At 40.2% G+C, this 26,166-nt stretch overlaps 1 protein-coding gene across 1 annotated transcript in view; it reads left to right on the top strand.

Moving 5' to 3' along the window:
- The window catches only part of LOC134872611 (neurexin-2-like), a 116,864-nt gene that overhangs the window by 59,064 nt on the left and 31,634 nt on the right, over positions 1 to 26,166 (top strand). The window contains exons 14-16 of the mRNA XM_063895991.1: positions 915 to 1,105; positions 1,550 to 1,723; positions 2,797 to 2,916. Of these exons, the coding sequence (XP_063752061.1) occupies positions 915 to 1,105; positions 1,550 to 1,723; positions 2,797 to 2,916 (485 nt within the window). The remainder of the gene's footprint in view (positions 1 to 914; positions 1,106 to 1,549; positions 1,724 to 2,796; positions 2,917 to 26,166) is intronic.

Genomic DNA, 26,166 nt, shown 5'->3' with positions numbered 1-26,166 from the left:
GAACTTAAGCGTCTTAGCCGATTAGTTGGCTAATCGACCTAAAGTGTGCAGTCCTGACATCCATCAGTGCAAAAATATTAGTCTTGCAAAGCTTAAGGCGCACTGAAGAGTGCATTTTCTCCTTTTTTGGGCTCAAAATGTCTTAATCATGATTCATTTCTTCAATAAATCAGCCTGCAGCACTGGAGAGGCACACAAAATAACGTCAAAATGTTGTCATCATAAATAATTTTGATATGGGGAGGGATGCTGATAGAGGAAGCATGAATACAAAAGCAATATCTGCCATCACCAGAGCACCGGTGTCATTCTCACACAAACACATTTGGCCACAGATATATGTTCCTCATGTTTTATTCATCGTAGATAATTTTTGCCGCTGACAGATTAGCAGAGAAGGGTTAGTCGAAACAGAGCAAGCAAAGCAACAATTGTAGTTTTCCACTGTCGAACCTCGCACACACTCTTTACCAGCTAGCAATTATTCAGCAGGAGGCCTTGTTCGGCTCGGCAGCCTGCAGCAGAAGCTCGCACAGACGAAAAATGGCTTCCAACGCTTCTGTCATTATTTTCCAGGCTGCTCAATGTTTAGTGTGAAGTGTGGCAGCTTTGAAATAGATGCTGCTTAACTTTGATTTAAACAAGATTCACTTTTTTGACAGTGCACTCAAATGTAATTTCAACATCTTTTAAGCTTTGCTGTTCGTTTTCCTTCATTCACTGTTATCTGCATGTCAACAAAGAGCATTTCTGACTTAGACCCCCCACCGGCCTTCAGCGGTCATATCACAAAGCACAGCAGTTTACGCAGCTTGAGGGGCTTATATCCCACAGTGTGATATCCCATAACAGCATATTGGAGCAGTCGTACCACCAAAGAAATACGAAATGTAAAAATCTGTATTGTTCCGTAGGTACGTTCATTATGTTTTCGACTTGGGAAATGGGCCGTCGCTAATGAAGGGAAACTCCGACAAGCAACTTAATGACAACCAGTGGCACAATGTGATGATCTCCCGCGACAACAGCAACGTGCACATCCTCAAGATTGATTCCCGCACCGTCACCCAACACGCCAATGGAGCCCGCAACCTGGATCTGAAAGGTAATTATCTGAACAAATCAAAGGATTTTATCAAGGGATTCAGGGATGCTAACATATTAGCTTAGCATTGTGAACCAGTTGTGGTTTTTAACAATATTTACTGATAAAATAGTACTTTTTATAGTATTTCTCAACTTGCTTTTGTTGTTTTGTTCATATGTAAACACAAATACAGGCACCACATGTTTAGGGTGTACCTACAACTAGAAGCCGGCTACATTCAAAAGCTCTATAAAGTGTAGACTCCACTTTTACTAAATGTATAATGAGATTGTCCAAAATGTGTAAAATTGTCATCCTCCGAGTCCTCACACATGAGTTGTATTGGAAACAGCTCTGAATATAATGCAGTCCGGTCCACCACTCACTAAATGACCTAAATGCTAAAACCTATAATTAAAATCTCTTAATTAAAAGTTGAATGAAATGTTCTGTACCTCACAGGCGAGCTGTACATTGGTGGTGTTGGGAAGAGCATGTACAGCAGCCTGCCAAGGTTAATAGCATCCCGGGAAGGATACCAGGGCTGCCTGGCATCTGTGGACTTAAACGGGAGACTCCCCGACCTGCTGGCCGATGCCCTTCACAAAGTGGGAGAAGTGGAGCACGGCTGTGGAGGTGAGGGAACACACTGGGCAGTATGAAAACACCTCTGAATCACGCCTGTAATCTGATTTCATAGGCACACAGCACACCAGAGGAAGTCAGCGTTTACCAAAAGCTAATTACACTGCATTTATTGCGGTAATAAACAGCTTTGTTGATTGCTCCATTATGCCACAGAAACTCATTTTGTGGTTTTATAATGAATCATATTATACAAGCGAACATGTGATAATACCATGCTGCCGTCATGAACTCCAGTTGCTTTGGTTGAATTGTAGTCAAACAACAGAGCAATCAGGAAAGTGTTGACTGCAAATACTTAATAATATTCATTAAGGAAATAACTTTCCCAGAAAAACAGTGCTGAGGAAACGTGGAGTAGATGTAAGAGTGTCTCCAAAGTTTGGCTTTATGGTGACGCAAAGGTAAAGTCTAGTATCAATAAAATAGTTTGAGTTATCAAAAGAGGAAAAGTAGTGAATGATGTGTCTACGGGTTTCCAGAATGAATACGAGATCATATTAATTACTCTCTTGAGTGTGCACAGAATTTATTGTTGTGTTCAGACTTTAGTGAGGTGTTCATAGTGACACACAGAAGCTGGTCAGAGTTGATCACATTACTTTTATGGAAATCATTATTAACCAGTTCAGCATGTGTGTATCGTCTATATAATAGGAATATGTTGGTGTGGGGACAGCAACAAATCTTGACGTGTCGCTAACACTCTGGGCAATGAAAACAACACATCGCTACGTGTTGCTTGCACATTTAATCCTAATGAAACACACTGAAATTAAATGAGAGTATTGGGTGTATGTAAGCCACTTTGGGTGTAATAAACACTGTAAATGAGCCCATCTGAGGAGCAAATGAATGCCACACGTGGTGGAGGGCTATTCCAGTTAACTTGCTATGGTTGGCTTGCTGAACTACTTTTTAGTCAAAAACATATTCCACGTGAAATATATCCTGGTCTCAATGTGCAGCAGTGACTAGCCTACTATTGCAGTTGTATTCCCGAGTAATGAAGATTCATAAGTAAAATAAAGACACCAGGTAAATCTGCTCTCAACACCCTGCAGGCCCCAGCACCACCTGCACCGAGGAGTCCTGTCACCACCAGGGAGTGTGTCTGCAGCTGTGGGAGGGCTTCTCCTGTGACTGCACCATGACCACCTACGGGGGGCCATTCTGCAATGACCGTAAGTGCAGGTTTATTATGCCTCACTGGGGGAGAATGGTAGGGAAACCGCAATTAAAGGATTTGTCACTAGTTGCATGTCTGTAAAATCTGAAGAAAAAAAATCAGTCGGATTTATGTTGGTTCAAAGTCTCCAGAAGTTATTTTAGATTACACAAAATGTAGCCCACTCAGGTCCACACTCTGAGGGGCTGATTGCCTCAAGTGGAATACACTATACCTCCCAAATCAGAACTGTAAAAGAAAGGGCTTTGTTTTTTCTTCAGCTTTTCTAACCGAGTGGTTTCCAACCTTTTTGGCTCGTGAACATTTTGTGCTTTTGGATAAATATTTCTCAAGGATTAAAATTGTGTAATATTTGATCAACACAAGATCTGGAAAACATGGAAAAGGTAAGAAGTGATTTTTTATGTATTTCATTTATATATTACTTGTATATAAGTATCAAACCCCCACATTAACAGGAGAACATGCGATGCTCTCTGTGATGTATTTCCTATTTCTAGGAGCTGCAAGTGCTCTCTGTTCTCTCTTTACGAAATCAATTGATGCCCAAAGGTGGGAAATCAATCAAGGACTAATGTATCCTTTAGAAAATACTCAACAAGGACGCAACTTATAAGGGATATGTATTCGATACTACAAACAATGGTCTTTTTTGCAACAACAATGGTAATGCAAGGAAGAATTCGTGGTGGATTTTCGATCACAACAACAATAACATGCAAAATGTGCCTTTTATTCTCACACCTTCCATTGTTATATTTTAGTGCCATCTTTTACTCCATGTATTGGAAAACATGTCTACCCTTATTAAGAACATCTATTGTGTATTGTGCGTGCGTGTGGATATACGCTGACGTATTCTAGCTTGAGGAATTGATCGCACGTTAATGCACGACGCGTTTGATAGCACCACATTCTGATAGCTGCCTCTGCCATAAAGAGCCCACTTTGTCCAACATAATAGACCCGACTTTTCCTGGAAGCTTTTCACTTATAATAGCAGAAGATTAACATTTGGCTTATTGGTCCAGTGGTCACGGCGATTAAGCTTCATTTTCTGCAGAGTTATTTAAAAGAGCTGCAGGAATTGTGCCTTTTGTGGTGACCAGTTTTAAAGTGTGCTGTCATGTAGCATTGTCTTAAGAGAGAAAAGTACGTGAGACTCTGTAGAAGGTCTATTTAAGGATTCATCGAGGCGAAGGGTGCGTAAAAGAATAAGTGTGCAGAAAAATACTCTGATATTTTCTGTACCGTATTTGTATTTCCTACCTACAGCTCTGGAAGAAAATGAAAAGACCACTCCACATTTTTCTTAAATCTTTCTCTCTACATGTTTGGCAGCCATTCCAGTGTCTGTTGAATTCCAACACTGAGAAATGTTTTCAGTAGTTTATAGAATACAATAAAAAAATGACATCTATCATTTAACTTCTATACCTAGAAATAGTAAACCCAGAGAAACTGATAACGCTGAAGTGGTCTCTTCATTTTTTCCAGAGCTGTATGTTGAGAAACAAACACCTCATCATGGATTATTATTTTGTTAATTGGAACAGTCTAATTAGATAATTAAGGAAGTGAATATACACGACTTTCTGGAGTACAGTTGTTACATACTGACCTGCAGATACTGCATCTCCTTTTACAGCACAAAGCTGCTTTCCTCCCCCATTTGTTTCGACAAGTTGTCTCATTAATCTGCTCGCTTCCTGTGTTACAAACTTACAAACACAGCCAAATGTCTTCGCTGCTGTAATGTATTGATCCAACCTGAAAATCAATTCTTTGTCCTCTGTAGTCTTTTTCTGTTATGTCCTCTACTGTGTATATTACGCGGTTCAAGCTGCTCTTTGCTTAATGTATGAACGAGAGGGCAATATATTGGACGAAACAGGAGAGCTGCACTCGTTTACAGTTTCTGTTTGTGTGTGATATACCGCATTGACTTAACGACTGCTCCGTGGATGTGGATGGGACTGTAAAATTACAAATTACACAACAGGCAAAGCATTAATAAACCCTGTCATGAGCGGGAGCACATTATCACATGATAGGAAACTTATTTCAACTTCCTTTTTGATCATTTTGCATGATTGAATGCATTGATTGATTTTGTTTTTCTGTTCATCTCTTACTCCCATGTAGTCAAACTGTTTGTTCAAACAAACATTGATCTTCTTTAGGGTGATCACATTGATTTTTTAAAATGTATTTTATATTTTCTGTAGTTGCAGCTAGTTTGATGCTCATCAGAACATCTAAGCCTGTATTTCAAATTGCCGCCCTAGGACTAAACATTCAAAGCACTCTTTCTGAAAAGTGTTGAAGGCATTAATACATATACAGTAGCATTTTGTTACCCAAAAAAGGCAAAATCTAGCTGTTTTAATTAAGAATAATACAGATGTTGTTGATTTTAATGATGTAACAGCATGGTCGATATATTTTGTAAACCACATTTTTGGACAAGAGCTGCAAACAATCTATTTCTTCTATTTTCAGCCCCCGAAAATAATCTATGTTCACCTACCAAAGTTCATTCGTAAGACCCATTGACATGGTCGGTGCTTAAATAAAGCAGTGGTCTGCACCTTGGCTATTGTAATGATAACTGTAGAACGTATTCCTGCATTAAATAGACTAATATTAAACATAATCTGCAAAGAAAAGGTTGATTTTCAAGAAAAACACAAACAATTTGATTGCAGCATATTTGGTTTTCACCCAGCAGCATTCAGGGAGGACTCTCAATCATGCGGGGGGGTAAATGGCATTGCTGACCGATATAAAAGGTCAAACCAATACATCAGTCGAACGCGGAGGAAATAACAAGCCTCGTGCTTCACATTGAGCTATCCTGAAAGTCATTAAAACAAATGGAGAATATAGCAATAATGTGCAAACACAAACAAACATGTAGGCAGGAAGATTGTGTTGTTACCATCAGTATTAGACGCCTGTTTTATCCAAACCCAAATCTGCTGCTTTGTTTTTATCGCCACTTATACCTACTACTAAAGTAGGGTGTTGTTCCAAAACAGATGTGTGGACACCTATCAAAGCTAAATCCCGCCGTTGGTTTGCGTCTAAGTACATTGATATTCATATACTGAAAGCAATTTACCAAGTATGCCTCAAACATCTGTGCTAATTACCCCCGGGTCATCGTTTCATCCACCAAAGTCAGAAAAATATACAGTATAATGATGATATGCTTTCCAATTCCAGCGCAGCTTTCTGTAAACATATGGAGAGTGTAATGATCATTTAACCTCTGCAGCTACACATGATTATTTTGGCATATTCATTACTGGCTTTTGTGTGTGCACATGTGTGCAAATGTTTACGTCTTTGTGTCTGTGTCACTATGCACAAACAAATACCAAGCTGTCCTGTCATAACAAAATATGCAACACAGAGCGGGTATTTCACTCAAATTTAACCAATGGAAAACAACAACAAATGCTTTTGACTCAACTGTTCCTGTGTGTTTTGTCTCACTCGTCCTGTATGTCCTGTAAGTCTTTAACTTACCACAGTGCTTTCCGCTATCATAAGAACCCACATTGGCTTCCATTTTTGTAATCAACCTTCCCTTTGAATTGTCTAATAGCCAAAGACTGTAAATTGAGCCTGTAGCCTCCAGGCATTCAGGCAAGGTAATATATTGCATGAAAGTTCATGTTCCCTATGGCAGTGAGCAAGATTTACCCAGCCTTCATTTCAATCAGGAGGGACTCATTTTTTGCATAAAGAATATTTATTTGTGCATCTGCCATATGATAGAACATTTTAATAGTGTTTGGCGATGAGACCCCAATCTTGATATTGTATATCTTAAGGGGGAAATGCAGCCGTGAGTATAATGGAACCCCCCCGGGTCTAGACACTGGTGGTGATGTTGAGGATCTAGATTTGAAAGACAGATGGAATGAACAGGAGGTGTGATGAGGTCTGTGGATCAGCTCTCCTGGACACTGGACATGATGACAGGAGGTAGATAGGTGTGGAGGTGGGCTGCAGCATAAACACCTGAAATCACGGCTGACTGCAGGAAAGAGGAGAACGATTTTAAAGCTTGACTGCAGCACGATGATTGGTTGCTGGAGATTGTGGTGAAAGGTGATGAGCTGGTTATGGAGTGAATGAATGTAAGCCCATTTATTTAAATGTGTGCCAGAAGTTAAAGGAGCTGGATAAAGGGAGTAAAAACAAGGGGATTATACACCATAAAACATGTGAAGAGGCTTTCTTGTTAACCTGTATACAGATTACATATACTGCCTGGCCAAAAAAAAGGTCACACTGATATTCGTTGGACCGCCTTTAGCTTTGATCACGGCACGCATTCGCTGTGGCATCGTTTCCACGAGCTTCTGCAACATCACAACATTTATTTCTGACTTGCGTTCATTTTTCGCCAAGATCTTGTATTGATGACGGGAGATTCGGACCACTGCGCAAAGTCTTCTCCAGCACATCCCAAAGATACTCAATCGTGTTCAGGTCTGGACTCTGTGGGGGCCAATCCATGTGTGAAAGTGATGTCTCATGCTCCCTGAACCACTCTTTCACAGTTTGAGCCCGATGGATCCTGGCATTGTCCTCTTGGATCATGCCCGTGCCATCAGGGAAGAAAACATCCATTGATGGAATAACCTGGTCCTTCAGTATATTCAGGTAGTCAGCTGACCTCATTCTTTGGGTACATTGCTGAACCTAGACCAGACCAACTGCAGCAACCCCAGATCATAGCACTGCCCCCCCCCCAGGCTTGTGACCTTTTTTTGGGCCGGGAAGTGTATTATACATTAGTAGGAGGAAGCAACCTGCAGTTTTTTAATTTCAGTTCCATCCATAAGACACGTTTTAATGATGTGTTGGGGAAATATGAAAGGTTCTTTCTAAAGCTCTATTGCCCAAACTATTTTGATTGTTGGATGTGCCTAAAAAATGACAATGTCCTCGGCTGTAAAGAACTATAAAGTGTACAAGAACTGGAAGTACAAGAGCTCAGTCAAATCCCATTTTCCTTTTGACCTTCATTTCAGGTGGAGACATTCACGGTTATGAGTGTTCCCCAAAGGCCACAAGGATAATCCAGGATAGAGGTTCAAACTTAATCTCGCTCCCCGGGACTGAGGCTCAAGAAAAACATATTGCCGTTCACACCATGGTGGGCTACTCAAAAATAGACACTTCTGAGTCTGAGTTGTATAAGGTCAATACGCTGGATCTAGCAGACATGGCTTTAAGAGACTTACATGATGTATAATATGGACTCAAATTAACCTAAAAAAAAGAACAAGGACCTCTCTGATTTTGTGAGCACTGTAAAAAGCACACATAATTTAACTGCGCGAGTAAAAGTTGAGGCAGTTACCTCCAACGGCGCGTTCATACAGTCCTAACCACTCCAACATCAATTGTATTGTAGAAATATTGTTAGATTAATTGAGCCATTGAAAACCTCAGTCTGAATTAGGAAAAGTTTGAGCCCAAGCTCCTTGGTTGTCGAGTAAGGACTTAATCAAGAAACAGGCTTTGACCTTTCGTTGATTCTCTACAATTACCTTCAAAGGGTGCAAGTCCAAGTCGTGACTGAGCTCGGCCTCCTGCTTGCTTGATTCAACATAATGATCATTGCAAAACACTGCACAGAACTGATGATACTTTTTCAGCTCCTTAATCAAGTCCAGGTAGAGAGTTATTCTTAGTTTGAAAAGGTGTACTGTATTACCGTTTGCGATCCAGTGTGTCCGCCCGCTCTGAAGTGATTGTATTTACTTTCTTTCTGCTCCCTGTAAAACTCAGAGGGACGTTAAATATAACTGTTATAACCTTCTCAAACTAACACATTGTGAAATCACATGCTCCTGTTATGCGAGCCTCATGATCATCAGAGGCTTGATGCGTGTAAATTACACTCGTGGATTGTAGACTGATTACAGTGCAGGACTCCATCAAAGTCAATTACCTTATATCACTTTGGAAAGGGGCCTCTTTAAATGTGCTTAACGATTTTTGTCAACATGGCCACTTGAGTATTTTTATAATGATCCAGTTAATGAATGCGGAGGATTCTGAGCTAGTTTACTGAAATATTTTCCCACACGTTGGCACGCATTAATTTGTGTCATTTTAACCATACGTCTACTTAGTTTAGGATACAAGCTACATGTTTTCATACAGTTTAAATAAAAACAATCAATGAAACATGCATTAGTGAAGTCCTTAAGTCAGAGAGCAATTTTTTTTGGTCTAATTTCAAATCTGAGATTCGTGCTGCAGCTATCTTTTTCAGTTTTTAACGTTGGGTTAATTTTCTTGGTGAGAATTCAGTAAGGGCGAGGTTGACAGGCGTCTGTGTAACGACGTGATGACTGTACAGAGAGTGGATGGATCATGGATGGATGGAGATTTTCAACCTTGATTTCTGCATGCAGAATAATAAGTATATGCCCCAGCTCTGAGACATCAGATGAAGTACGATGTTAGTACTTTTCCATTAGTTACATTATCTCGGCCACCTGGCTTTGTCAGCTTTGTTCAAAATAGAGACAGTGTATCCCAGAAATTATCATCCCTACCAAATCTGTGCTCTGTGTGAGTCATATGGATACTCTGAGCCCAGAGCTACTGGCACGGCTCCGCACTGCTACATCACAGAGGTAGAAAAGCGTGAGCATTGTGTAATTGACTGGCCGTGCTCACAGGTTTACAACACTGATATGGCTTTGAATCTTTGACATTATTTTCCAGTGTGAAACTTCCTTCTTCCTGACCGCTCACCGCCTCTCAACAGCGTGTTAGCCTTTAAGGCGCGGGTGAAAAACTTTAGACATTTACATTGATGTGAAAAGAAGTAAAGCACCCGAGGGGATACTGCCACTTTTGACTTATTTTGCCTCCTCTGTCCTTGCAGTTTCTCACATTAAAAAGGTCTTATTTGTTGTTTTCAAGGGTATTTATAAGGGCTTTCTATAAAACCAGTACTGTATGTCATATTGTGGAAACCAAAAACACTTTTCAGCGAGGAGGGCCATCAGGAATGACTGTGTGTGTGTTGGACAGAATATTCGAGAGACTGACTGACACACTGACTCATACTGTTATTTAAGCTTTTCAGGAATACATTGTGTTGTAAGTGCTTAAAACTGCCAACCGTGGATTTGAGTAGACACTAAATGACAGACTTGAGTTCATCTGACCCAATTATTTTTTAAGAAATAGCGATGGCAGGGCACACAAAACGATTAAGGGATTATTGCTCGCACCAATTTCTGAAACTGAAACCATCCTCTGCTGTTTGTGGTTGATATTTAATATCATAGCTGACTGTTCAAACACGGCAGAGGACAACACTTTAGATCTCGTTCACTTAGGAACCCCTCTTTAAATGTCAGAGGATGGTATTCAACGACATGAAAAATGTCTATCTTAGATAAGCATTGTTGGATGAAATTTAAAATGAAATGTGACCTCAGACAAGACAAAACGGATGTTGTATTTCGACTCACCAAACATTTCTTACATCGAAGGAGGGGGCTTGGTTTTTTCTGACTTGTATTTTACGTTTTATGTTAGCTTACTGCTTTTCCCCAGAGATTGTATCCTTGTCTTTGTAAAATGACTACCTTAAATAATAAAAAAACATCAAAACATTTAAAGAATTTGCCACACCTTTTTTCTTTTGAATCCCCGATATAGTTACCTCCTTAATTGTGGAGTTCAAGATGAGGTGACATCTTCGACCTATATCTCCTGTAGTCTCGATTAGTGATGTCTCAGTTAAAGGAGCCCTCTTTCCCCTTTTCTCTGTCTTATAGTGTTTAATGTATGGAAATGATCTGCAAAGTTCCCTCCAGGGGGTGTTTCATTGTTTTGTTAAAGCTCCTACACTTCCTCACATCCCTTCTCTCATTTGTCTCCGGTACAGTTCACGACTGTGTATCCAAGCCCTAGATATCCCTCATTTTCAACATAATGTTAGCAGTATTACTTTCCGGTACCGTGCACCTTTTAAATAAACTTCCCTCAAACTAGAATCATTTACTCCCTTTTTGAGATCTGAAGGCTTTATCATAGGGTTTCTGATTCTTGTTCTCAGTTCTCAATGAAATCGTATTAAAAAGAGTTCAAGCTTCATATGTATTTATATTTCTTAACAAGCACACTTCTACATGGCCGCTTTCATTTCTTATCAGACTCGATGAAATTTGAAAGTTAGTTTCAGAAATACATGATTTGCCTTCTCGAAACCTCCTTAAAATCTACCTCAGAGATGCAATTAGAGCCTTTCACATCACCAAGTATTGTTAGTAGCGTGCTCACAAAGTCACTCAGAGTGGGGGCTCCGCTGTCTGATCGCAGTTTCCTCTATCCCCAATGACGTTTGTTGTTTCGATAACAATGTTCTCCTCTATTCCCACCCTGCGGGTATTCTACAGAAACTGTGACTGAATGGCTTTCTGTTCAGCAGAAAATGTTTGAAGTGCTCGTGTTATTGTTTCTCTTTAGTATATAAGTGTTCCTCTTGGTTAATACAATATTTATAGGAACATTGAGGATGTTACTTTAACACACGTACATTTCCCACTGTAACTGATTGTGTTACAACGTCTGTTTCAAATATATAAAATACAACATCATGGATTTTGATTTTTTTATGTGCTTAAATAAATATAAATGTAATCATGATTATAGTTGTTTGGGATACTAGTAACCCTGTCACATAGCAGTCATTTGTATTCATTTTTGTATACGTAAATGTGCGCAAGCCACAAAAACACAGCAGATTTTCTGGTTACATTTTGTGCAACCAGAATCCTACTGTTGAAAAATACACCCCCATATCCAATGCTTCTTATAAATAATTTATTTTGCATGGTTTCTTCTGAATATATTGACCACAACTGAAAAAAAAAATGTGTTTCATCTAAAAGTTCTCATTCCTCTTGTGTAACCTTCGTTTGATTATCCGGTCCTGCCAGTCTTCATCCAAATAAACAAAGGTCAATAATAATAACAATAATTATAATAATAATACAACTAAAATCATTTCTGTCCCAAGTTTCCTAGAGGGAAAAATATCTACAGGATTCCCATACTGTCAGATCGTCATCCTGATAGGGAGAGCCCTTCGATTAAAGGGGGGGCAAGCATTGAAAATGATGATTGTCAGAGCCTGTAATGCACCCAACAATAAAATGGTCTAATGGGTTCAATAGCCTGCTTGTGCGCACAGAACAGCATCTTACTGCCCTATCCACTTGTAAATGATAAATGGACGGTATTTATAAAGCCTTTCATCCAGTCCTTACAACTCCTCGAAGTGCTTTTAGATATACAGGTCAGTATTCACCCATTCACACATAATTATACAGAGGCCGGGGCTGCCGTGCACTTCCCCACCGAAGTTTACATCCACACAGATTCCCACTTCGTTGGCCCTGCAATCGGGAGCAACTCGGGGGTTAAGTATCTTGCCCAGGGCTACGTCGACATGTTGACTGCAGGAGCTAAGATCAAACCCACACTCTTCAGATTGGAAAATGGCCACACTACCACGCAGCGCTCAGTCAGTGCTGACATCTGCTGGTTATTTAGACGGACAGACTGAGCGTCGGAATCATTTTTAATTGAAATACCGGCCTTCCCCTTTTGTTAGTGATTATTTGCACGCTTCCTTCTGTGTGGTGATGACTGCTCACAACATCTTGAGTAGCTGTGTGTTTTTTGTTGAAAGAGACATTGCTGTTGAGTTTTTCAAAAATATTTCTTTTGGCACTTTTATTTGATAACAACAAGCAATGTGCCGTCCACTTCCGTTATTTTGGAGAAAAGGCAGACCTCTCTGCGGCTGGCACCTCCACCAATTTGACCAACCACACCAATAGAAACTATACAGATGTTTTCACTTCTTTTACAATGTTCAATTGCTTTGCTCTCACAGTCTGTACTGTGGCAGCCCTTGCATTGTCCAGAGAGCAAGTTTACCCAGCATGCCTCATCATGTATTTCACATTTAGAATAATACAGTTGTAGGAACACTATGTAATATTGCAAATTGTATTCGTTTTGTTTATCTAATGTTTGTTCTTCTTTGCAAAGAGCAGCACTGCACATCCTCACGGCTGCTGACCCTTAATCTTATTTCAGGATTTAGATTGAAGTTGTATTTTCCCCTGCAAACCATAGTGCTTTAATGCTCTCATTGGCTTGACTTCATCGACAATCAGTAATTCACTCTTAACAAATAAACTCTGTTCACTACTTAAAGCCTGAAGACATTACTTCCCTGACCTCTTACAACTTTTGGGTAAGGTGTCACGGATCAGGATAATTTAATGCAAGCTGATAGCTCATTAGAATGCAAAGAGTCACGGCCTGTGTTAAACTATGCTTAACAGATTGGAAAATACAAGCCACACTGCCAGTTTCACTCAGACTTGAGACAGGTTATTTCATGATTAGTTATGGTCTGTTATGACTCACCCTACAAACACTGACTGCTGGAGAGGGAGTTCAATCTCCTGCCAATGTCACACTGACTAACAGAGTTAGGAGATATATCCAAACCTTATAATACACACTTCCTTCACTCGGGTCCACCAAGAACTACACTTACATTGTCTGAGATTGGAAGTTACAGGATGCAATCTAACATCACACCGCAGCCATTTTTAGTTACACAACACAGGGATACCAATCCGGGTTACTTCCACACTCATTCAGGAGTAGTATTGACTTCTCTCAGTATCCTATTCTAGTATTTCAAGGATATTCAACTTAGATTGTGTGTATCTAAGATGTCTATGTACAGTGTGTCGGATACATTGTGGAGTGATCTTATTGTTCATAATGCTGAGTTTACAGCCCTTATCTTTATATTTTTGTACCCACTTTTACAACTTAGATAGTTTATGTTTCCACCACCAGACACCAAATAAATGCCTGACCTGATTCTGATTCTGATTAGTATTTATATTGATTACATTTTCTGCAGAGCTTTACCAGAAACTACCATCAGATAGTTTTAATATGTGAGCAAGACTGCTTACAATAATCCATAGCAACAACGATTCCTCCACTTTTTTTGGGAAGTTAATGATGAGCTAATTTGTGAAAAGAGGCACTATTGTGCTTTTTGTGGTTTTCCCTTTTCCTGTAGTATGTTATATTAAATCCCAAAGGTCCCTTCAGAGGGAGTTCTTCTCCCACACACAACCCCCCTCACCTGAAACACCTCCATTGGACTCCTTTGTTTGCTTGCGTAACATATTGACATCACTATGTAACACTTGTGCTTCTATTGGCTAGCGCTCCAACACATTAGGCTAAGGGGAAGGGACATCTCTAACCTATCACAACAGAGCCAGCATAGCATGTGATGTTGTTAATAATTCACTTTGACTCTCGTTATAATTACAGGCATTGAGCGTTTCATTTTTCTGATGAATACAGAGAAGTGTACCTGTGCCATTGCTTTAATAAGCTGAATACATCAGTGTCCTTGCACGACTTTATGAAATAAACTTTATTGTTCAGATAAATCAGTCCTCTCCCTTCTTTCATTTTGCTTCATTTAAGTTTTTTTAATTTTACAAAAGTGCACCTAGGAGAGTTCATCTCTGCAGAGCCGGTGTGTTATTGCCATGAATCTGACACACATTGAGTGAGGGCACTCGTTAAAGTCCTGTTCCATTTGTGGTTTGAGTGTCATTTTCACATGTCGTAATAACTGCCTGCATTGTTGAAGTAACCGACCCTATTCTGTTTTCAACATCCTCCACAGCTCCTTCAAGCAGAAATCACTTCATCAAATCAATGTGTCAGAGTGGATACCAGCATTGTGCTTTCAATGGGGTTCAGGAGTTCTGTTATTATCAAGTGAAACCATAATATTATTTAAAGCGATGCTGCCGCTCGCCTCCTTCTCTGAGGAGCACTTCATATATTTGTGAAATTGTTTTATTGTTTAACATTGTGAAAATTGTATTGACTTTCAATGTTAAGATCCTAGTTGTAGCTGGAGGGCAACAACAGGAGTTCAACTCACATTAAAACGGGTGAAAGTGGGAGCTCTTTTTTTTCTTTCAAATTAATTTAGTAATTTTTGGAAAAATGCAAGCAAGTTCATAACAAGGGTCTGCAATTTAGGCTACCGGCTCTGCGATGCTCCAGAAAAGATGTGCCTCTGGTTGAAAAGCAATTTTCACTATTTCCTAGCTGAGATTATGTGCATTAATAATGTAGAGCTTGATTACTGTTTTATGACACAGTTACAATAAGTTTCTGTTTGCCTATGTAGATTGAATTTCTTCAACATTGCTTATATCTATATATCTGTTCATAAATTCATCCAATCATGCATCCATGAAAAAAAAAAGAGACACGTATATTCCACCCAGCCTCACCTCACTCGGTGTGTCAGAGGTGGATTGAGGGAAAGCCTTGATTGCAGCCTTAGCAAACAATTACACTGAAAGATTCCCTTTTTAAAAAGAGCTACCAAAAAGCCTGTCTAGCATCCTGAAATAGCCTTTGTGTGGTGACCGATTTAAATAGCCAAAGGCAGTTTCAGACTCCATAATAACAAGGATGAGAGCTGGTGAGAAGGATGCATCCGAAGCTGGAGCCGAGTGTCATATCCAGAGAGGAGCCATGCCTCAGAGTGGAACATTTATTTTTATAATAGCAGGCAATTTGTTGAGGTTTCAAATAATAGCCATACAAAGGCTAATTCTTTGTTTTAAATCCCATTCGCAAGTAATGGTAATCATAATATGACAGCTGGTGAAATAAGCAACTGCACATATAAAGTAATTATGGCAATACATGGTCAGAGGCTTGATGCTTCTCTGGGGGTGTAGTGATTCAAGGTGAAGTCTCACAATGGCAAACTCCAATTTCCAGGAGGATATTTCCCAAAGTGTCTCTGAGGTACTTTCCCGTTTTGGGACTAGCACTATGCAAGGGTTGATTACTAAGTGGACAGCTCCCACCCTGCTCTGACTGTCCCTCTGTGCCTCGCTCTGCAGCGGGAACATGGTGGGATTCACTTGACTCCCAGAACACGCAGCAGCTGAGCCTCAGATGAATGCTTGTCTATGCCAGGTTCCCGAGGGGGGGCTGGGGCTTCCTAGTCCCTGCTGCAGGGGCTGTGTGAGAGAAGAAAGGTTACATTCAGTTTACATCATAAAGGCTAGACACAAACACAGAGGCCTTCAGATTCAGAGTCTGCCAAACTCCGGCTTCATTTCTGTTTTTGTGTTGGGCCCAACAGTCCCTGACACAGTGACACACTCAATTATAAATCATGTACTCGCTGTTGCCCTCACAAAGTCAGAGCTTTCAATCTTATTGGTCTGTGAGGAAATTATAACCCACCGTTATGAAGAATTCAGGAAGAGAGAGTGCATGCGATGCGGCTTTGTCATTGTGGTTGTCTACGTTACACTTAGGCAAGCCTGTGTCCACAATTTGGGATGAGGGTTCACAACATGACTTCATTTCAACCTCAACGTAAAATCAGCAGCAACTAACGACTAGTCCATTCATTAACTATAAAGGCTCACCTCCTTGAGGTTTGTATATGTTTTGCTCTGGTTTGAATCATATTTATTTAAAAAACTGCATTGTGGTAAAATAAACGTGCCTGGCTTTGTAAACCGAATAATCAAAGTGTAGTTGTAAGCCATTTGTTTTTTTTGAAGACTAGACTTTGTTGTTTTAGCTGTCATCATCTTTGTTTGTGTTTTGCAACCAGAAGTGGCACAAGAGTGTGGAGATAAAGCACAAGCCAACTCTTTTTTTAGGCAACAAAATGTTACAGTTAACTTGCATAATATAAAACGCACACAAGCGAGGAAGCCACCCAGAGCAGACGACATCAGAGTAGCCACATGTCAATCACAAGATAGCCCCGCCCTGAAGCATATGCTGTTTAATCGTCTCTTTTTTTACTATACTTTATAAAATAGACATCATGCTGTATCGGAAAATAATGATAAATAGAGAAAAGGAAACACTTTGTCTAAAATGATAAATGCGGTGAAAAGTAGGATCATTTTTATAGACTTCCATACAATCAGACTAAAGGCTATAGGAGAGAATGTTTCAGGCACATCTGTATTAGACTCATTTTTCCCGTAGGTTGCTGCTTATTTGTTAATCCATTTTCCAAATCAACATCAGAAGATCATATGTGCTCAGTTTACAGATGCATTGGAACCTGAGGTGGGAAGTATTTAAGTACAATTTGGAGGTACTTGTACTTTACTTGAGTATTTCCATTTTATGCTGCTTTGTACTTCTACTCCACTACAATTCAGAGGTAAATGGTGTATCCACTGCATTTATTTAATCCCTTCAATTGCTTTCAGATTTGGATTAATGATGGTAAATATGATCAGCCCTAAAATCAGACTTTAGTTCACCTGCAGTAAATCCAGCAGCTACCCTGCAGTATACAAAGCCATTCAAACTAGCTGCACCTTTACCAGCTCTGAGAACACTTTAATGATCAATCATTATAAAACATATCAGAGATATTATTCTGAAATGGACCAATCAGACAATGACTGCTTTTACTGTCGCTACTTTAAGTACATTTAGATGAGAGTACTTTCTACTTTCACTGGAGGAACATTTAGAATACTTTTACTGTGACAGAGTATTCCTACACTCTGGTACTTCTACTTTACTCAAGTACAAGACCTGAGTACTTCTACTTTTACTCAAGTACAAGACCTGAGTACTTCTACTTTTACAAGACCTGAGTACTTCCCCCACCTCTGTTCATCACTGCATCACTACCAGGGATCAAGTGGAGTCTAACCGATCACATGAGAAACACACAGGGTAAAACATGTTCAGCCTCTTATAGCTGACATTCGTTCATGTGTTGGTGATGGTGAAGTACTGTAGAGTAATTCCTAGTAATTCAAGTAAGGGACATGATGTTATTTATCTACAGAAAAGTGATCCATGTATACCATGAAATTATGGAACATTAAGTGCCATAAAGAAGTGTTTTCTTGATGTGCCTTGTGCAGATGTCTCCTTGTATTATTGCTGAACATACTGACTCACAGGCGAAAACAGCCTCACATGCAGTCGATACAAAGCATCTGCACTTGGCATACGGGGAACTTCAGACTGTACATCACTCTTGCTATACTTCAGCATGAGATGGATTTCTATGTTCGAGGTCACAACTGTCGTCTTTGCCCTCCAGCCACAGCAACTGGCTGTTGTATTCATCTGCCTCTGTGGACTGATAAAACCCCATGTACTAATCCCCAGCCCGTTTCTGTAACCTATTAAAAATCACGATCCATATGAAATTGGCATTCAGCAGATCAGTTTATAGAGACAGGACATAATAAGGCACTCAGACGGCTGCAGCAATAGTGGAAGCCATTGTATCTAACCCATGTAATTAGCAGACTTGTGGAATAAAACACGGTTGACTCTTAAAGCCTTCCCTGAATGACAAGCTAGGAGTGCGCATGTTGAGGTCAGTCGACTATTTACTTATATGAAAATTAATTATGAAAAATCTAGCTTTTGTAAACACAACAAAATCTAAAAGTAATTTATTTCAGAAAATCCAAGGCTAGATCATTTATATAGCTCCTTTTATTGCAAGGAAATGTGCTTCACATTAATTTGCTTTTGTAAACAAGGCAATTATGAGGCAATTGGGCATAATATAACTAATTATGTATTTTGATTTAGGACTATAATTGCAACAAAGAGACCATAATACGCAGTTGATATACCCTCACAGGTCAGTAGGAAGTTGGCGTGCTTAGTTAGTTTTTCATTTTGCTACAGTCTGTACGCGATCGTGCTCCATCACATAGTGTCTGCTCCCTAACTGTTTCTGCCCGAACATAAGCTGGAGTTGTTCACAGCAGAGTGTTACTGTATAGGCTGGATATTGTTTTGCTTTGCATTGGTGTATGCATTGCCACTGTTGATCTCTCTGTTCTTATAAATCTCTCACACACACACACACACACAGCAAACTCTTTATTGCCTGCATTTATTTTCTCTGACTCTTCATCGTCATTGTGCAATACAACACCAAGTCTCTGCCGGCAGAAGAAGGCCTTTAAATGTTCCCCTATGCTACCGACTCATGTTGATAGATTGCTCACCTGTTTGCTCAATTCTCAATGAATAATAGAAAGACCTGTTGACTAAGCATCCTATACTGAAGTACACCATTGACCTTTGCATGATTAAGATGTAATGCAGATACATGTTGTCATGATCCTTGTTTTGTGTTTGTAGTTTCCTGTTTTATTTTGCAATGTCTTCCCTCCGTGTGTCTGGTCTAGTTTTACTTCCTGTCTTTGGTTTTCCTCGTGTCTCATTGTCTCATTGTTGTCACCTGTTGCCCTCGTGGTTCTGCCTCCCCTCCCCAGCTGTGTCTTGTCTGGTGATTAGTCCCTTTGTATTTAGTCCTGCTTTCCCTCGTGTTCGCTGTCAGCTCGTTGTCGTCCTTCACGTATCAAGTCAAGTATTTTTCATGTACTGATTTCTCTAACTTCGCATTTTTGGTTAACGGCTTTTTTATAATTGAAAGCTCGCTTTTTTTGGAAATTGCTATTCCACCTCCTTGTGCTGCACTTACGTCCTGTCTGCTTCACTCCCCCTGACACATGTACTACTTGTATTTAAATCATATTGTATTTTAAAACATAGATGTATTTATTTTCTTATCTATAAACAGTCTTCAATCCTCAGTGGGCACTATTGCTTTAAAGCAGCGTTAAAATACTGATTTGATTTAATAGTTTATATGAAAGTAAAATTAAGACTTGTTAAATAGACGTTTTAAACAGCTTGTACTTGTTAGTACCTTCAGTCACATCCAAATACATTCTTTACACATGAGCATTATTCACAGGCTGAATGATGAGGGCCTGTTTCGATGTGTTTGGGTATCTTGCCAGAAGAATCTAATTGGAAATGTAATCATTAACATCAATAGTAATTGTGGGACTGTTTTTATTTGACTGGGATTTTCATCCAGCTTTTACACAGCGACCGTTTGTGCACATAGAATTGAGAGAGGACTCACAAGATGTCTTATATCTTTACGATCAACAAGGGACACATGTTTCTAGTTCTACTTTTGTCTGCCGCTTTATAAATATAATATATAGCCATGCTAAAATGGTATGTATGATGAAATGATCGCTGTTAAACATTCTTTTTTTTCATTGTTGGCTTCTGTATCAGCAAAAATGTGATGATGACTAATAAGCAATTAGCAAAACGATTTTCACATCCCTACTTGATGACTTGTTTTCCTTGAGTAAGTTAATTGAGTCTGAGTCTGCACCCTAAACAAACAGACGTTGGAACAAGAAACATGTTGTAAATCTGTCTTTGTTTTTAACAGGTTTTCTAACTTCTAGCAGCGGTTTTTGCTTGGTAGTGGAAAAAGTATTGTGGGTGTTTGTCAGGGCATGTTCAGATTCAAACACGCTAACAGGTTGGGGTGGACAGGGTGACACTGTGTTGGCTTGAATGAGAGTAATGAGGCAGAAAAAGAGAGCTTTGCAAGGTTCAGCACCATGGAGAGAGACGGAGGACACTTGCAGTACATTTCAATAGATTTTTTTTCGGGGAGAGACTGATTATCCTGTTACCTGACGATCACACAGTGCACTCATTGATTCACAGTAATTGCGTTGTTCAGTCAAACAAACAATGTGTTTCCATTCGTCATCGTTGAACAGTATGTGTGAAGTCTGCAGATATCGACAGGTGGATCCATTCCAAATCTTCCACTCCACACGTACCCTGACCCAGTAAATGGCTACTCGCACAACCTGATTACGCAATATCCCTTTCCTAAGGGAAGCAAAGAGGGACATTCAAGAGTCTGAATTCTCAATGAGACATTGTCTTGAAAAATGCCCACATGGACTTTCAGCTGGCAATTAAATGCATTAGAGCTGATTAAATGATAAGGGAATGACAAAGTGTAATGCTATTTACTGCTCATTTTAAAAGTACAATACTGAGATTTTAATATTTAGGGGATATTGAAAGTCAGAGGCCCAGAATTGTGTTTGTGTGAGCGGTGTCAACACATTAACTTTATAGAAGTAATAACAAAAATGTATAATAGTTACCTTTTCAGCCAGTCAGTCATTCAGAGTAAAGCTTTAATTGACTTAGTTAAGTACAGCATGTGGAACAGCGTAAGCCAATTATTTTAGAAGGATGCATTTATTAAACAGTACGATTTAAGAACATTTTTTAAACTAACCCTGAATACTAAACGGTCCCGGAACAGCACGATTAAATGCAAAGAGATATGCGGCAAGTGGTAATTCATGTTGTAATTTATTTTCTGTATGATCAGACATGACAAACAAAAGCATCCTATCATCATACATCATGCTTGGCCAAACATGCTTTAGATTTGATACACGCATCAGGACATTTTATTTTTGAACCGCAAGCTTATTAAAATTAGATGACTACACATCTTCTCACACTCATGGCTGACCTAGTAATTTCAAAAGTCTCGTCTGAGGATATCTCACACTCTCAATCATAAAGGGATTCATTAATGTATGCAGAACCATTGTGTTGTAACTTGCTACGAAAGGCGATACTCGAAAGACATTAAAAAGGCAACACCTCTGTGCCCAATTTTCCACCAAACGGAAGGAGGAAGACCGCTTGGGTGAAGTGGATATACAGTAACAGGCACACGATAATAAATCCCTTTGGAAAATCCAGTATACAAAACAAATGGATCTTCTCTTAACTGGCACATGTTTGTTTTTGTTAAGGCCTAAATATTGAATATAATATAATATGGAAAGACTGGTTTCTAAAGCTTAAAAAATGCAATCTTCATCGCAAGTATACAGATGAAGATTCTTCACATAACTCAACGGATTTAAATTAAACTAGTGCTTACAGCTTCTTCAATTTGGGACTTTTTTTTTTGCTTGATTGACGATCCAACTCTTTCCCCCTTTTTTTGCGACAAGCTTTCCAACGGCATTTGAGAACCCTTTGAATAATGCCATGGAGACTTTATCCATATTGAGTCAGGCTATGGTCTGCGCTTACCACACCTGCGATATTAGTTTAAATGAGTCTACTATTTTAAACCACACTCTAGCAAGTCAAATGTTAATGATTGTCTTTAAATGACGCATCTTGCTTACCAAGTTAGCTAGCTAGCACTTGCATAAGTTAATATCCTAGCTTGTTCTTACGGTACCAAGCCCCACCGCTCCTTGCTTTCTCCAGCTCCCCCCACTTATCCAAATACAGTCCCCTGTAACAAAAATGCTTCGGGGAAGTTGTCCACAAACCAATGGATGAAGTCACTTTGCTAGCCTATGACCAAGGCTTAGAAACAGTATATGGTTCACACTAATGTCTATCACAGTTTGCAGTCATAGCAGTGGTTCAACCCATCATGCATTTCTACTGGCTTATAATCGAAATTAGGCTCAGAGTGAAGAGGGGAATAAATCTCAAATGTTGTCTTCTGTGGTGCAGGGCCAATGTCATCTCAGGTCCCGGCTCACATTTAGCCATTCAAGCAGCATATACTTCACTCTTGTCTTTTGCATGAATTCAAAGCAGAGGGTATTTAGGAGTTGTCATTGTTTTACTGCCTTCTTGTCAGTGAGGCTTTCTTTGCATGGTAAGTCTCACTGCTGCTGCTCTTTTCCAGGAGACATGCTGAGGCTAGTAAGCTCAACTAAACAAGCAAATGGAATCTATTTTTGCCAGCTCCATGTGCAGCCAACAATATGCAATCTGCTGTCACATGCAGTGTCTTTTCAGTGAAGAGTGCAAACATTTTGCCAAGACACTGATGTGGCTAAAAATAAATAAAAAAGTGGTTAAAATCATGTTAAATCAAGGTGCCATTCTGGAGGAAAAAGAATGTGTGCGAGTAAAGCATCTAGGGGCTTCCTTTAACCACTGAACTCTGGACCTTTTTGTGATGTTAGACATGCCTGACCTCTTTTAGAAACCCCAATGGCTTGCAATGCATTGTCAGCTCTACATGCAACATAATAATATAAACAATGCATGTAATTGTTTCTGTTTTGCTTCTGATTCTGCCAGCTGTACCGTCATACTAAAATGTATCTGTTGTTGGAATTGTTGTGTAATTCGTTGCCTTCTTGTTTCCCCTTCCTTCCCTTGCACCGCCTAAATAAGCCGAGCTTATTTTAGGTGTTGTCGTTTATAGCCTAATGAAATCAACCAAACATCACATCTGCAGGCCATGCCTTTCGGAGGATGCTCGCATTATGAGTAATTAATCTGAAAGTGCTATGATTAATCCTGCTACTTTACCCCCCGGGGCGAGACTGGATGTCTGCGAAAAATCTTCCCTCACAAATCCTCCTGAGAACAAACAGTGCACATTTAGGTTTCTTAGGTCTTTAAAACGCTGTTCACGTGTTTCCACATCATGTCATTTGCAAGTCTGCAGGCCCCCTGACTTAATGTATATACATATTTCCCCTACAAAGAAACGTTAACACTTTCTGTTCCTGGTTTCTTAACTCTACTTTTTCCCATAGATGCAAAATAATATGATTATGCAAATGCTGCGAGATCTGCCAAACTGCTTTGAGTGGAGTTGGGGGGGGGGGGGGGACGTTTAGAATACCCTGTAGGAAAATATAAAAATGCAAATCAGAGTTTTATTTAACTAAATGTGCAGGAGTCTCATATATAAGACAGGCTTTTCTATTTTCAAAATCCACGAGAGCTCAATTGGAATTCAATTATAAAATCATCATGCGTATTTGATGTGTACCCTATGATGTTTATCGAGGTGTGTGTTAATAAGGAGAGCCGCATGGGATGCCCAACTTATCAAATAACCAAGGACAACACAAGGTTACAATCACAAACCCTCACCCCTCCTTCGTGTTGTCCAGAAAGCAGCTTTCATCGTGTTGAGCAACCCTCAAGCACGTAAATTGATTAATGCAAGCCTTTCATTCTCGACAGCTCACACCAAGATATCATCGGTGCCTCGAAAGATGCTCGCACGCTGGAGAGCCTGACAGTCCGAGTCATTGGCTATAAATCATCCCACTTCAACTTCTCATACCCAGTCCTCACAGTTACTGGGAATGAATTACTGGTTGTATTTGGACATGAGTTGTGTGAAAGTGACAGAGAATTTCCAGCACATATTATTTGTCATGACTGCCCCTTATGTTAGCCACGTAAAACTGACTGAAGCCTCGACAGGAAGGAATAAAACTGACTTTTAGAGCCATTAGAGGATTACTCCCAATGCTTTTCCACACCAATACTTTATTAAATGTAGCTAAACGTTGCAGCCCGGAAGTCCTTGGCGTCAGCGCTATTGTCTGTTTGATTTAGATGGCATGCACTTTCCCAACATTAATATTTACTGAGCAACATATAGAAGAGGAAACGCAGAAAGGATATGAATATCCGCGTGACAGAGTGGAGAGATGCGAAGAAAAGGAAAAAAAAAAACGTAGCTTGTTTCAATTCATATATGTTTTATAACACCAGCCGATGAATGTGTATGTGCTATCCGTGCCATTCCAGACTGTTATGCACTCACCCCTCCTCAGTTCTTTTTGTTCAATCAGCCTCACTCCCCCACACGCCACACCCCCCTCCCCTGCTTGAGTAATGGCCTGCGTCCCCTTCTTGTCACTATGAGAGGTGGTGCTGCATGGTTTGCCTCTGTCCTCCTGTTTCCATGCGTGTCCTTTCAACCGACTTGGCAATCCCAGCTGATATCTCTATCGACCGCGATTTAGCTGATAACGCTGCAGTCTTCCCTTTCTTTCTCCCCCCCTGCAATTCCTCTCCCTCTACGTTTGTCCCATCTCCTCTACCTTCAATCTCCCCACTTTGTCTCTCCGCTTCTGATAATGCGTTCATCCTCTCAAGTTTCAATACACTCCAAATTCATCTTGCCATCATACTTCCCCTCCCCAAAAACTCAAGCAGCTCTAAAAGTGTCAGAATACCTCTGAACTCCGATCAGTCACAGCTAGGAATAAGTTCTGGATGGTTAAGCAGCATGAGAGCAGAGCGCTATGAGCTCCCTAGCAGAGGGGTGACTTGTATACAGATATGAGATGAACTCATCAGGCAGAGGAACAAATTGATTTGTAGTGTTAACACTGGGGGCTTTGGATGCAAGGCTTTGGTGTGTTGCACATCTTAGCCTACAGCTTCCTCAGCCTAATGCGGTGACCTGCATTTTATCAAGCTGACAGGTATTTATGTTTATATCATTCATGCATATTGTAGCTCTCGAGTCTTTATGTTACAAGCACATCCATACCAATACCCCAGTGTTCAGTCTGTAACAGCTCTGACAGCTCACCTAAATCAGGCTCCTCCTCTGCAGTATGATTCCTACGTGTTCCTGCCAGGACCTGTGAGCCAGTGCGCTGTGAATCTCTAGCATGTATTTATTCTCACAGCCCATTTTCTTGCCTCACTATTTCCCTGTGTGTTTGCGCCGTGGCTGCCTGTTTTCTCTTTCGCTGTCTCTTCCTGTCTCTCCCTCCCTCCTGCTATCGCTCACCCACCCTTTTCTCAACCCCCCCCCCCTTCCGCCTCACTCATTTGCTCTCAGACTCTCTTTCTCAGACGCACACAAACACACACAGAGGCACATGCTGTGCCGCGCTGGATCAGAGCCTCTGACTACAGTATGCCTTCAGAAGATCTCCTTTATCTCGGCTTCATTAGACCGCAACTCCACGCCAAGGTTGTTATTTCTGGGGTCCAGTCTGTCCTGGAATTTCACCCATTCGATTCAATATGATACGACGTTTCTTTTCAATTAGCATATTTTTTGCTGCAGCAGTGCAAGGAATCATCTTAGTGTCTGCCATCCAAGACATCTCATCTGATGAGAATCACCTTCCCTCCTCCAGAGACAGACACTGAAGCTGTCACGTTAATCGTCCCTCAGTCAGAGGCATTACAGCAGATGTGGACGAGGTAACAGGAGAAGAGAAAGGAAAAAAAGGAGCAGCAGTGATGGGAATGCAGCAGTAGTCTTTGCTGCATGAGACTCAGCAGGTGGAGCGCGAGGGAAGGATCATAGGTGCATTTGAAATAGAAACACTCGCGTGTGGATCTCTGCCGTACCCGAGGTGGATTTGCTGCGTCTGTGAGAGAGTGAATGAGGAGCTACTGAGAAATTATTTATTTATTT

This window comes from Eleginops maclovinus, chromosome 11, assembly GCF_036324505.1.
Source record: "Eleginops maclovinus isolate JMC-PN-2008 ecotype Puerto Natales chromosome 11, JC_Emac_rtc_rv5, whole genome shotgun sequence".
In the NCBI taxonomy this organism is placed as follows: Eukaryota; Metazoa; Chordata; class Actinopteri; order Perciformes; family Eleginopidae; genus Eleginops; species Eleginops maclovinus.
The sequence above is the reverse complement of the archived record's forward strand: the minus strand, read 5'-3'. Positions and strand labels throughout refer to the sequence as shown.